Source organism: Spermophilus citellus (genome assembly GCF_964194105.1).
Source record: "Spermophilus citellus genome assembly, chromosome: 11".
In the NCBI taxonomy this organism is placed as follows: domain Eukaryota; kingdom Metazoa; phylum Chordata; class Mammalia; order Rodentia; family Sciuridae; genus Spermophilus; species Spermophilus citellus.
In genome coordinates, this window is record NC_138192.1 from 62495708 (window position 1) to 62509737 (window position 14030).

A 14030-nucleotide genomic window follows, 5' to 3' on the forward strand; every position below is an offset into this window, starting at 1 on the left:
TCTATTGGCAACTAGGGAGAGTTCAGGGCTTGTGAGCTCAAGGTACGAGTCTTTTTCTCTTCAGAATGTTGCAGAAACTGGAGAGAAGTTATTCTGTTATGAGATTTGCTGCAAATTCTGTTATTTTTTTGCTGCAAATCTTTGTGACCTCACTCTCCCTACCACCTGCCACCTGCAGGTGGCCCTCCTGGCTACTTTCCTCTACCTTTCAGTGGTTCCTGGCCTCCTGCTGCATTTTCTTTTTTGTTGCAACAGAAGCTGCTGGTAGCTGATTTCATCTCTCAAATAGCTCTCTTCCAGGCCACTGCTTCAGGCTTTTCATCCAGCAGACCCCTCTGGGCTGCCAACATTCACACTAAAGGTTGCATCTGCAACTCTGTAATTCGGTCATTCTTGGCAATGTTTCTATCCGAATTTCTTCCTGGTGACAGGGGCTCTTTATCTCCCTCAGACATCACTGTTTTAAAAGGTGGATTCCTGGTAAGCTGCCCCTTGGAAGATCAGCCATCAAGTACACAGACAAAAGCCTCACGCATAAGTTATAATCATGTTCCCATCTTTCATTACCACTTCATAACATCCTTCCCCCACAGCAGTGAAGCTTGGAGCTGGCACCTGGCACCTTTTCATTTTAACCCATTTACAACCTACTCTGTGTGAGTCAGAAAATCTTACATTCACAAGCAGCTGCTGACACAGAGGAAGTTAGGGAGGGTGTATAGCAATGATAAGCAACATGGGAAGAGATATTTCACCTGGCACAAAAAAAGCCCAGAACCTGTGACTGCCTTTAACCTCCCAGGCCTGTCCCCACCTACAACCTCCTCCTTGCCACTATTAGCAGTGGCCCACTCCAGACTGCCTCTTTCAGCCTTCTCAGATGACCTTTTTATTTCTGTCTCTGTAATACGACCAAATGACTGCATAAACAAACAGAACTTGTACCAAGGTTCATGCTATTAGTTTTAGCTTATCAATAACATTAAATATAAACAAGGGACTTCTAGGGACCCATAGTCCTAATTCAGAGGAATCACTCACAGAGCTTGGACCCATGTAGAAAAAAAGATCTTTCTGCACCCAGCATGGCGAGGTCTCAGGTGTGTGTGGATTGCCACTTTTTCTCTATACAGTTAACGTCAGATCTCGCCCCCTTGGGAAGCTTTGCGTCACTGCATAAACCCACTAACACTGTCATTCTGCTTCACTTCTGGGCATCACATTTACTATTACTGACTATATTTCTGATTTGTTTATATATTAACTTATACATTGCTTTTCGTATATTAATGCAGAAGGCTATGTATTATTCTCTCTCTCCATTGGGATGTAAGTGCCATAGAACAGGGACTTTGCTTGTCATTGCTATATTCTCAGCACTTAGAATAATGTCTTTCATATGTGCATTCAAAAACTGTTTGCTGAATGAATGAAAAGAAGTGCTACTAGATGCTCTTGGCCATACCAAATGTCTATAACAAACTGTATCCCTCATTGCCCAGATATATTAGTAGCTTGGCATTGTCTGAAATAGGAGTGCCTTCTAGTTTCCCCAAAGGTCAAGGTTTCCCTTTTCTATGAGGTCTACACAAATACCTCCTTTGTTATATCTATGGGGTCTCTTGATAGGTGAGAAAACTCCCTTGAATAGGGCTACTAACATTGTAAGTCACTGTTGCTCTACTGATGTCATTATTCTGGACAAGAGAATTAGGAATCCAGTGCTCCCTTCACAAAGATTTGGGTGAAGAGAAATAGTGGAAATCACCGATGTTCTATATCCGAAGGCTGACCCTACAGAATAATGTCAGAATATACAATGGAAACACTGTATAATGCGGAATAAATATATTATCATTTAATAAGATGCACACATCTGGTCCCTCTCTTAAAGTAAAATGTACATTAATTAAGCCCCTAACATTCTGATTAAAGATAATAATCCTTTTGCATTGTGAATTTGAGATAGATATGATTTGTATCTGTTTTTCAAAGACATTGCTGCCTTTTGACACTTCCTTGTGTTTCATATAAAAAAATTATATGAAACCTAATATTTGTCTAAGATTGGGTTTTGCTTGAAATCCTCTTCAATCTCTTCAGTTGTTTGTAACTCACAGTAGCTTTCTTTAGTGTAAAAGAAGAATTCAGCGTTATTTCTTCTGACAGATACTTGTAACTTTGGGGGATATATTCAGTCTCCATTATATTACTTTATAACTGTTCAATAAAAGGTAGAAGAAGCTTGACTTTAATTTTGCTTTTACATTCTTCTGTTGTTCCCAGCAGTGAAGGGTACTGAGCTCAGGAAACTGCACCATGATCATTGATAAAGTCAAAAAGAGATATTAGAACAAAAATTAAAGATTCTAGTCAACTTGGAGCTAGAGTATTTTTAACCCTAAAATGGAGATAAATCAGGACTTTAAAAAAATCATTCCACAAGGCAACCAACTGCAGCTCTTTTCACCTTCCCAAGAGAGAAAGAAACTGGCTGAGAGGTTAAATAACTTTCTAGCCTTCTCACAGCTGAGAAGTAGTTGAACTGGAATTTGAACACTGCCCCTGATGACTCAAACCTCTCTGCACTATGCTGTGCTCTTCTTGCCAGCAGCCTCCCAGGAGACCCAAGGTCCGTGGTCTCTGGACAGAAGAACCAAAATGTGCACCATTAAATACAATGGAAGTTTTTCTATTTTAAATGTTTTGAGCAGACATTTGTGATGCTTCAGCAAGCAAACCCTTAGGGCTGAGCATATCCTAAGATTTAGTGTTGGAATCAAAATGTCAAACAGATATTTATAAAATAGTATGTATAGCCATTACTTTGCCAAGAAAATTAGTCTCTGTATCTGGAAAATCAAGTGTAAATAACAAGTAATTCACTTATTACTTTATTTGTGTTTTTAATTGACACAATAATTATACAAATTATGGGATACATGTGAAGTTTCAATGCATGTATCGTTGGTATGATGATCAAATCAGGATAAATAGCATATCCATCACCTCAGATATTTAACATTTCTTTGTGTGACACATTCAAAATCCTGTCTTTCAGGTATTTTTTACTTATCACTTTCTATAAAGATGAGATTTGAAAAATAACTTGCTTCTGCTTGTTTTGTAAGTTTGTATGTATTTCTCATCCTTGTCTGTGGTTTGTTTGATTCACTTTAATTGTACTATCCTATGTTATATCTTGCCCCCCTCCCCCGCCACTGCCAGCATATCACATGTTAGAGGCATCAGGGATGAAACCCAGGAGCACTTCACCACTGAGCCACATCTCCAGCCCTTTTAAAAAATTTATTTGGAGACAGGGTCTCGCTGAGTTGCTTAGGGCCTTGCTATGTTGCTGAGGCTGGCTTTGAACTTGCAATCCTCCTGTCGCAGCCTCCAGATCTGTTGGGATTGCAGGTGTTTACCTCTGTGCCTGGCTTACAGGTCCTTTAATGGTCATTGCTTCAACCGTCTGCGTGGCTGGTTTCACCTGTATCTGGCCTCTTCTCTGCTGTGACTCCCTTGTGGCTTCCTGGATTCCCCCTGCCAGGGGCCACCCCCATCCTCAGCACAACAGACTTCAATCACTGCCATCTTGAGTCATCTCTGGTTGAAGGTCCAGCATCCAGCAGAAACTCAAGGCCCCAAAGTTGCAGCTGGATCTCCTGGAGAAGACAGGCCTAACCTCCTCCTTTCTCAGAGAATGAGATCAGACCTAGTGGATGTAATTGAACTTCTTAATGAAACAGTTAAACTGGAACAGAGATGAACTAGAACTGAGGTCTCTAGTCTATTTTCTGCCGCTCCCTCCATTAATCCATTGGATGTAAAAAGGTAGCATTAATTTACTGAAAGATGATTGATATCCACCTTTATCTGAGAAAGCATTAGTGGCAATTTTCAATTAAAGAAGAATATATAATAATCATTTAAACAATGGCAAAAGAATAAGAGACATTTACTTAAGGGAGCAGATGAGGGAGCATTGATACTAAAGATGCTACCTAGGAATATAATACGAAACTTAAATACTTAGATTTAGCTTTGAGTTTCCTAAAGGCCAAGGTTAAAATGAAAACATTCTGAGTTACATGCTTCATTATATAAAGAAAGCACTTGAAGTCTCACAAAAATATTATCCAAATGTTAAATTTATGAAAATATTAAACGGTGAAATAATCAGCTATATTATAATAGGCAGTGTCCTTAGTAATACTTTTATAAAAATATAGGAAAATTCTTTATAGAGTAAATTGCAAAATTTTGCTTGCAACTAATTCAGTGATTCTTTGGGAACCTAAGGAATTAGGGTTCAGGTATGTACATTTATGATGACTTGATTTGGTTTAGGGTTAGAGTTTAAAGTCTTTAAAGCAGTAGTTTAAAAATGACAATGTATAAATAATTTATCTTGGGGAGATCTTCTTTTTATGTAGATTTACTGTCCCCTCCCAACCCAGCCCCTAATTCTGATTATTTATGTCTGGGAGGGAATCTCTACAATGAGTAATCTCTGGTTCTGATGCAGGTGGCCAGTGGACTTCATTTTTTAAAATATATATTTTTAGTTGTAGATGGATACAATACCTTTTATTTATTTTTATGTGGTGCTGAAGATCAAACCCAGTGCCTCACACATGCTAGGTGAGCGCTCTACCACTGAGCCACAACTCCAGCCCCAGTGGACTGCATTTTGAGAAACACCAATGTAGAGTTGTTGGTGTGTCCTTAGCATTGACCAGCCCATTTGAATATCAGTTTTCTCCACCTGGTTTGTGATAAGCAGCCAACAGCCTGAGATGATGTCTCAAGAGAGATCCAGGAAGTGCAAAGGCCATGGGTTGTTGATTCAACAATGATTCTGTGCTTTCTATGCTAGGAACACAGGAAGTAAAGAACTCAAAGCCATGAGGAGCAGGAGGTATGTGTGTGTTGTCCGGGTGAGAAGGGACTAGGGAGAGATAGAAGAAGAGAAGCAGATAGAAAGGCCAGGCTGGGAGCTCCAATGTCAACCATTGCTGTTTTCTCATTTTTCCAAGTCCAACTCATTTGGCTTCTGCTGTGTACACAGCTACCGGTGCCTGGCTCTGCTATCTTTGGTCATTATTTATAGGAAGACGTTCCTGGAAATCTGTTCTGAATCAGAGAAGTGGGGTGGAAGTAGCAGTTCATAGGGCTCTGTGATTCCTAAGGCTTTTGTGGGGCCCAGGATACCCTGAAACAATACATATAAATGTGTGTATAAGCATATGAATATTTTGTGTGGGGGAGGAGGAGGGAAGAGGTTCCAATTGCAACTTTAATTGGAGTTACAAAGACGCCATATATGATCTTAAAGTGGGCATCCTGGGATCCCTGGCCCAGCTCAGGACTCATGAAGCTCTGAGTTCAGATCTGTGTACTCTTATTACATTCCATCCTCAGGTCAGTTACATGACAACCCTCTGGGTGACAGCTGGGTCATTAAGTGTCCCTTTCTCTCCAAGAAACACCCTTCACACCTAATCTGAGGATTATGGTAGCAAACCTGTCAGGAATAATTTTGATAAATTGTTTTGGATAATTAGTCCCTTTTAATTTCTCATGGAAATAGTAATTTTAGGTGACAAGATTATTATATGCTGCTTGTTAGCAGGCTCTCCAGGGTCAAGAAAACACCACCGAGATGGCTATTACGTGTTCTTTCCCATCTTTGGCATTACCCTTGAAATACAGAAAAGACATTCAATAAAGTCTGCTCCCACTCTGTGGAAAGCACAGAGCACTGGTTTCCTTTTATCCTTCTGCCAAGTGAAGGATTAAAGCAGGACTTTCAACTTTTCTCTGCTATTGCCAGCCCATGTCAGGCTTCACAGACTTGCTGATCATTAACTTGAAAAGCTGGGGGAAGTTTCTAACTCTTCCATTTGCTTGTTTACCTGTTCAGCCAAGTTGCTTTACAACTGAGTGGGTTTTGAATAAACAGGGTCCTGGGCGGTCAAATATTTGACTCAGCTCAAGTGGAATATTTTCATTGCTTTTCACTTCATTGAACATGAGGGTCAGTTTGACAGGTCAACGTGGGTTTGCCTAATGGTTCACCTTGTACCAATCCAGGAGAGGAGTAGATGGAAAGGAGAGAACTATTCTCAGCAGTTTAGGAACCTGGGAACTGATTGGCTAATTATTTACCAGTTGCGTCATAATGGGCCATTTGTCTGACCTTTCTAAATCCTCATTTCATCATCTGTCAAAAGAGTGAAAGAATACTGCCTAGCTCATGGCACAGCTGAGTGAATTACATGATAAATAAAAACTCAGTGCATAGCAAGAATTGAACCAAACAAAAGATACAGGGATTGGGAGAAAATATCTGCACACCATGTATTTGAGAAGGGGTTAAGATCCAAAACACTTAAGGAATTCATACAACTTAATAGCAAGAAAACAAATAGCCTGATTAAAAAAATAGGCAAAAGGTCTGAATAGATATTTCTCAAAAGAAATTATACAAATGCCTAGCAAATCGATGAAAAAACAATGCTCAACACTACTAATCACCCAGGAAATGTAAATTCAAACCACAAAGATAGGTCACTTTACACCCATTAGAATGGCTATTATCAAAAAGACAAAAGCTAAGAGTTGGTGAGGATGTGGAAAGAGGGGAGCCCTTGTATACTGTTGATTAAAATGTAAATTAATACATCCTTGTCGCGACCCCCTTGCCCGCAAGGAAGACGCAACACCGGGAATCTTCTTCCAGTCGTTTATTCAGGTTCTCGAGATCTCTTCCACTCTACTCTCTTCTTCATCTCTCTCTTCTTCATCTTCCTTCTCTCCTTCTCTTCCTCCTCGAATGCTCCTACCAGCCTTAATAAAGCATCTCAAGCCCCAATGCGAAGCTGCCACGTGGAGCTTTCTCATAGGGTGTTAGAAAACCACGCACCAACTCTCCCAATCAAGGAGTTGTTTGTCACAAACCACAGTCGAGCCAGCGCCATCTTGTAATGGCGACCGCAGTCCGCAGAAACGGCTCACTACAGTTCCCCCTTTTGTTTTCTAAAAACAATACAGGCGAGAGTAGAGGTCCTATCCCACTGTGCAGAAGTGGCTGCATAGTATGGCTCAGCCCCAAGGAGGGCCCTTCCCCAGATCTGAGACCATATCAGCCGACGCTTTTCTCGTGGGACGGGGCGTGGACGCGTCTAACCCGCATGCAATAGGACATGCTCTCCTTGAGGTCCACTTCAAGGATCACTCAAGTGCAGTGCCTTGCCTCGCATCCTGTATCGTGATGATGGTGGACGAAGGGGGATAGCCGAGGCTGAACTGTGGCTGTTTAGAAAAACAACGACAGACAAGTTGGTAACACCCTACAAGAAAGGCACGGGTAATCTGTGCAAGCCAGACTTGAGGTGAAATGCCATTACTCATACTAAGCCTTCAACCAGGAACCTTATCAGACCCAAGCAGGTCAGGACGTTCCCACATGACCGTTGTTGGCTGAATATGAAAACAGACACCACAAATCTTTCAAGGCCTTGTGAGCTCCTTCAAGGTCTTGTGAGCTGGCCTCTTTGACATGCACAAAAATCAGGGCTGGATCCAAGCCCTGGGGGCCGGGGGGAATCCGTGCCAGCAGTTCCCCCCCTTTTGTTTGTTGCACGTCAAAGGGAATCAAGTAGCCCCTGTCTTAGGTCGTTCACTGCCCCTACACTGCTTACCCGTCTTTTGGGGAGGCCCCATTCCCCTGTCTTAGGTTGCAGTGCAAGCGTGAAAGTTGCCCGTCTCTGGGTACTACAAGATCAGCTTGTTGTTGCCAAGGCGTTCAGTGGTATCTATTCAGCCAGTCATTATTGGGTCTTTAATTGGTTCCGGTTCAACAAGGCATAGAGTAAAAATAAAGAAGAAAAAGGGGGCAAAAGGAGGAAGGCATGAAGCAGGGATCATTGTAGAAAAATCATCTTCGAATTGGTCGGAGACAAACTTCAGCAAGATCATCCTTGGTCTGCAGGCGTTGATAATGGATCTGTATTGGCTTAGAAGTCAGAATGTTAATTTGGTCTTTAATAAATTGTGTCATTCTCTTACCTAGGCAGGGGCCTACAGCAGCTATAAGGAGGAGACTGAAAAGCGGTCCCATTACAGTGGATATCAAAGGAGTTAACTATGGGGTATTTTTAAACCACTGTTCAAACCATCCTTGTTGTGCTTCAAACTCCTTTTGTCTTTTAGCCAATCTTTCCGTGACCTTTTCCATAGTTTCACGGATTACCCCAGTATGATCTACATAAAAACAACACTGTTCCTTTAAGGCTACACATAGTCCTCCTTCCCTTAGGAATAATAAATCTAGTCCCCTCCTATTTTGTAACACAACTTCTGAGAGGGAGGTGAGGGACTTTTCCAAAGCAGTAATTGACTTGGCCATGGCTGTTAAATCTTATAGCTGGGTAGAGAATAACATTTAGGATCTGCAGTGGTATTAGAGGATAATTTAGACAGTATTGCTACCCCTTCATAATAGGGCGGCCTGGAGGTCAAGCATAGCCAGCAATCTTGGGTCCTGTTAGGACTAGTGGCATTGAGAGCGAAAAAGGCTCCTTGGACCAAATCAAAAAGACGATCTCCAGTTCCAGGGTGTATGGGCCCAGGGGCACAATCAAAGGTTTGATAGCCCACAGTTATTGTTTGACCGCTGGGGGAAGATATTACTGCTGGGGCTATAGGCTGTTTGGGTCCAGATGGGGCCTTTTGATCTCCGAGCACCTGATTGGGTCCTATTAAACTTCCAGTAGGCTGTTCTGTGGTCAATTTAAGCCGAAAAAGCAGGCCAGGATTGTACTGTCCGGGGGTGTAAATACGCAGCCCCCAGAGATATCCTTAAGTCCAATCTGGCTGCTGTTTTCCATTGGAAGTAAACTGAATAGTAATATCTGATTCTCCCTCTATTGTTTGCCAGAAGTGGGTAACATCAGTTTGCCAGACATCATTGGTGTGTAAGCCTCTAGGATTAACACTTAGACTAGGGGAATGAATGAATGGAGCACACACTGGGCATAAGAAAACAATTTGTAGAGTCTGATCACGTGAGCACCCCGCACAGAAGCGTAAGGATTGTGCATTTAGATGGAATTTAGCATGGAGCTAAGGAGTTGATCCGTTTGTAATTGTTCCATGATAGTAAATTGTCTGCCAATATAAGGGGTTGCCTCAATAACTGAGGCTAAATTAGCAACATAGAGACTATCAGTATACACATCAAGTGGGATGGAATTGTATAATTTAAGGGCCATAATTAGAACCTCAACTTCTGATATTTGGGCAGACAGTCTAGGAACAGGGTGTCGAATTACTTGAGATCCATCAAAAACAACAGCAAACCCCCCTCTTGCTCCGTCTGTATAAACAGTCTGAGCTCCCGGGATAGATTCCCCTTTAATAATTTTAGGAGAAATAATAGGACATTTTTTGAGGTCTTCTAGAAGTTTATGTCGGGGAGAGTGATTATCAATTTGACCTTTGAAATTACAAGGGAAGAGACACCAAAGATCATGTTCTTGTTGGAAATTTAAAATCATATCCTGGGTATAAGGTTGAATGAGAATGTCAAAAGTCTTTCCAAACAGTGCATCACCCAAATATTTGGCCTTCCAGATCAGATTCATCACCAGTTCATAAAAGGGAGTTATTACCCGAGAGTTAGAAGCAGGTAAATGGACCCAATAGATGGGACCTATTTGTCAAAACACTGTAGTAGGAGTTAATTTTGATGGCAGGATTATAAATGATAGGGGTATAGAATAGTTTATCTGGGTAACCTGCATATCTTGTAGGGCCTTCTCTATCAGTCTTAATGATTGTAGAGCCTCAGGTGTGGGATTCTCTTGTAGGGCCTTCTCTATCAGTCTTAATGATTGTAGAGCCTCAGGTGTGGGATTCTCTTGTAGGGCCTTCTCTATCAGTCTTAATGATTGTAGAGCCTCAGGTGTGGGATTCCTGACTGAGCTGGGGGAAGGGTCTCTTTGGAGGAGATCATACAGAGGCTTAAGTTCCTGGAAAGAGAGGAGTTGGCACTGTTGTCAAAGTTATAAACATACCTCTTAAGAGAGGGGGAAAGGGAGAAACCTTTAGCAACTTGACGTTTCTCCCAAGAATGATCCTGACAAGGCGTAAATGTTGGGGGGAAACCAAGATTAGGGGTACAGTAAGGAGAGGCCTTAAAATGAGTGGCATTATAAAGACTATTAGAAGAAGGAGGCACTGGGATTAGTACTTCGGAGATAATAGCCAAGGTAGTTATGTTTAAAGCAGAGCTATTTACGGGGGTTCCTGAGCCTGATTGTTCCCCTGAGGCTACTTAGCTCAATACAGCACTGAGAATGCTCCCTGAGACCTGACTGGACCGCAATGGGTCCTTCCAGTTAATCAAATTCTTGGTCTTAAGGCTAATACAATGAGCGTTCCCGAAGCCAAAACAAGAAACTCCTGTGAGATTAACTTGAGATTGATTAAAAATGCTTTCCACCTGAGTTAGTGTGAAGGCGGCATCCACTCCATAAGTGCGCACAGACTCTGCCAGGGTCTTCAATTTATCATCTTATGAGTTTAACATAGAAACCTGTGGAATCAAATTTTGTCTGAAAAAGATATCTTCCGTTAGCATTTACAGGTAGGCATTTTTTTTTTTAAAAATACAGTTTCTGAGTAGCTCCGGTAGAAATCTGAAACGCAGCAGTACAGGTTAGTGGCTGGAAGGCGGGACTAGAAGTCCTGTCTGAGTGACTGTGGAAGAACCAATCGGTAGCCCCCAAGAGTGTGGGAGGTGGGACCAGGAAGTCGCTCTTCCGCCAGGCAGCCCATGGTTACCATGGTGATGCAAGCAACACGGAGTCCGTCGCTCACCCTCAGGGCAAAAGTTCCCCAAGATTTCCTAGCCGACCGCACCTTGCCTGATTTTGTTTGCATTTTTCCCCGCCTGGCCAAGCTCTTACTGCGGCAGCAGCCTGCTCTGTTTCTGGACCATCCCCGCACACTCCGGCTTCCGGGCCGGGGCGGGCTCCTGTTCCCTTTTCCCGGCTGCAGTGGGCGTCCCTGGGCATAGATCCCAGGGTCATAATTAATCTGCTGCTGCGGCACCCATGGCACAGCAACAGAAGGAACACAGAAAACGAAAGATACAGACGACAAAAAAAGAACACAGAAAACAAAAGTGAAAGTACACATAGCAGCTGCAATAAAATATGAGGCTCTCTCTTTCTTTGTAGAGGAGCTGACCCCGCTTTGGTCGCGGATCCCACTTACTGGGACTATCCCCGCTTTGGTCGCGGGTCCCACTTACCTGGGACTATCCGGTGCACCACCCCTGACGACTGAAAGTTCTGGTTCCCGGGTTTCGGCACCACTTGTCGCGACCCCCTTGCCCGCAAGGAAGACGCAACACCGGGAATCTTCTTCCAGTCGTTTATTCAGGTTCTCGAGATCTCTTCCACTCTACTCTCTTCTTCATCTCTCTCTTCTTCATCTTCCTTCTCTCCTTCTCTTCCTCCTCGAATGCTCCTACCAGCCTTAATAAAGCATCTCAAGCCCCAATGCGAAGCTGCCACGTGGAGCTTTCTCATAGGGTGTTAGAAAACCACGCACCAACTCTCCCAATCAAGGAGTTGTTTGTCACAAACCACAGTCGAGCCAGCGCCATCTTGTAATGGCGACCGCAGTCCGCAGAAACGGCTCACTACACATCCTCATTTTGGAAAACTTCATTAAGTTCTCCCAAAAAACTAAAAACAAAATTACCATATGATCTAGCAATCCTACACCTGAGTGTATAACCAAAATAATTCAAATCAGTATGTGAAAGAGACATCTTCACTCCCAGGCATGCAGCATCTCTCACAATAGCAAAGATAGAGACTTGACCTAACTGTTCATCAACAGACTACTGGATGAAAAAAAAATGTGGTAAAAATACAAAATAGAATACTATTCAGCCTTAGTAAAGAAGGAAATTTAGTTATTTGGGACAATATGGATGAACCTGGGAGATAGCATGTTAAGTGAAATAAGCCAGGCACAGAAAGACAAATACTGCATGATTTCATTTACAGGGGAAATTTAAATATTCAAACTCATAGTGGTGGATATTAGAATGGTGCTTATCAGAGGCTAAGAGTCTGATGGCAGGGGTGGTAAATGGCTAGCTATTGGTCAAAGGGTATGAAGTTTCAATTAGAGGAATACATTTTAGAGATCTCTTGCACAACATGTGAGTGCAGTTAACTAAAATATATTTGAAAATCTCCGAAAGAAATTTTAACTGCTCTCATCATGAAAAGAGATAAGTATATGTGAGGTAATGGGTATGTTAGCTTGATTGAATCTTTCTACAATGTATACATATATCAAAATATCACATCATATTCCTTAAATATGTATGATGATTTGTCAAATAAAAGTAAAATTTAAAAGATAGCATGTCCTATTATGATCCTGATATACTACTCCCCAAATCAAATCTTACAAAGATGTCTTAAGTAGTAGAAGGGTAAGGAATAAATATCGCACTCATGCCCAACTGTATCTTTACATCCTTAAAACTTGTTAATGTAGATATGTCTAATCCCATATATGCTGACATCCTTTAAAAATGATCAGAGGCAAGAGGCAGATAGAAATTATTTCAATGTTATCAATTATGAGTGCTTAACATGGATGTCAATGTAGGTAACCACATTCCTTGAAATCAAGGAATTCCTTGATGTGAAACTGGAAGTAAGGAATTTTTATGCCTCCCGTTATTTTTTTCTAACTTTCCAATGAAACAAACCAAAGATACTGTTCTTGTGCCAACTTTAAAAAAATGAGAATTTTGTTCTTTTAGGAAAGTTTTTTTGTTCTTTCTCTCCTAGTTTCTTATCATAGAATTTTATTCCCATTCTTTAGAAATTAAATACTAATATATTTGCTCTTTTATGGAGCTCTTATGTGTAAACGTTTCATTTTTCAAATTTCATAAGATTTTCTCAAATTTCATAAGGCTTACAGGCTGCACCTTGCTGTCTGTGAATTCATCTTCCCTTGCGGTCCTTCTGAATTTGACACTCACCTTTATTGACATTTCGTAGGTCGATGTTCCATATCTCTTCTCTATTTATTTTACTGTCCAGTAAGGGCTGAGGGAGAAAAAAATCAAACATTTCCTTAAGGAATAAGGGCTAGCTCTCCAGGTATATCCTCAAAGAAGAAATCTTCTCTAAGAACTGGAAATAGGTTCAAAAACTAGAGCCTATGTTATAGATGGCAAAGATCTCTCCTTGTTTTAACTTAAACCTGAAGCTTTCTGAGCTTTATCTAACTGTGAGGGAAAGCAGAAAGAGGAGTTTGCATGATATTTTCAATTAGCTTATTTAAATGAACTCTTTGGTGAGATTCCATAGAAATATGAACTATGAATATGAATTATATAAAAAACTAGAGGGTTTATCAGATTGTGTCTAATTACAGAGAAAACAACACAAACTCCATATAATCTGGATGGTGGCTTGCTAGGCTAATATTCCTGTAGAAAAGGTCAAATCATTCACTTCAGTAATCCTGTTACTTTCTCTACTAGCTTCTGAAGTGTCTGAGTGACCCTTCTTGACCGCTGGAATATGACCAGATCAACTTGTCTCATGATGTTCTGATGGGATACCAGCAACGGCTTCAGCTCCTAATCTCAAACTTCATCAAAAAGCAACTTGGACTTTGTGACCAGATGTCATAAATTGCCAGTCCAACCCTCCCCAACTTTCAGTTGGTAGATCATGATTTTAAAGCCATGTTTTATTTGTAGCATTTTCCTACAGTTCTCATCCACACACTAAAATCATAATAGAGGGGTTTCATGATATCCCTTTATCTTAAAAATAAATTTATAGGAAGAGAAGTTAATACCACATTAAATGAAATTCAAATTCCATTTTAGAATAAGCTAACTAGATCAATCTAATAATTCAAATTTTTAAAAAATTCCTGGATTGTGACATTTGGAGTTTTATATGCAG

General features: G+C 41.2%; 1 protein-coding gene across 1 annotated transcript in view; it reads left to right on the forward strand.

The window, feature by feature from the left end:
- Nucleotides 1-13750, forward strand: part of UPP2 (uridine phosphorylase 2) — a gene marked incomplete at both ends in the record, with an annotated part of 57923 nt that extends 44173 nt beyond the window's left edge. Inside the window, 3 exon segments of the mRNA XM_081260653.1 lie at nt 13598-13611; nt 13614-13629; nt 13632-13750. Of these exon segments, the coding sequence (XP_081116779.1) occupies nt 13598-13611; nt 13614-13629; nt 13632-13750 (149 nt within the window).
- Nucleotides 13751-14030: the final 280 nt, after the last annotated feature.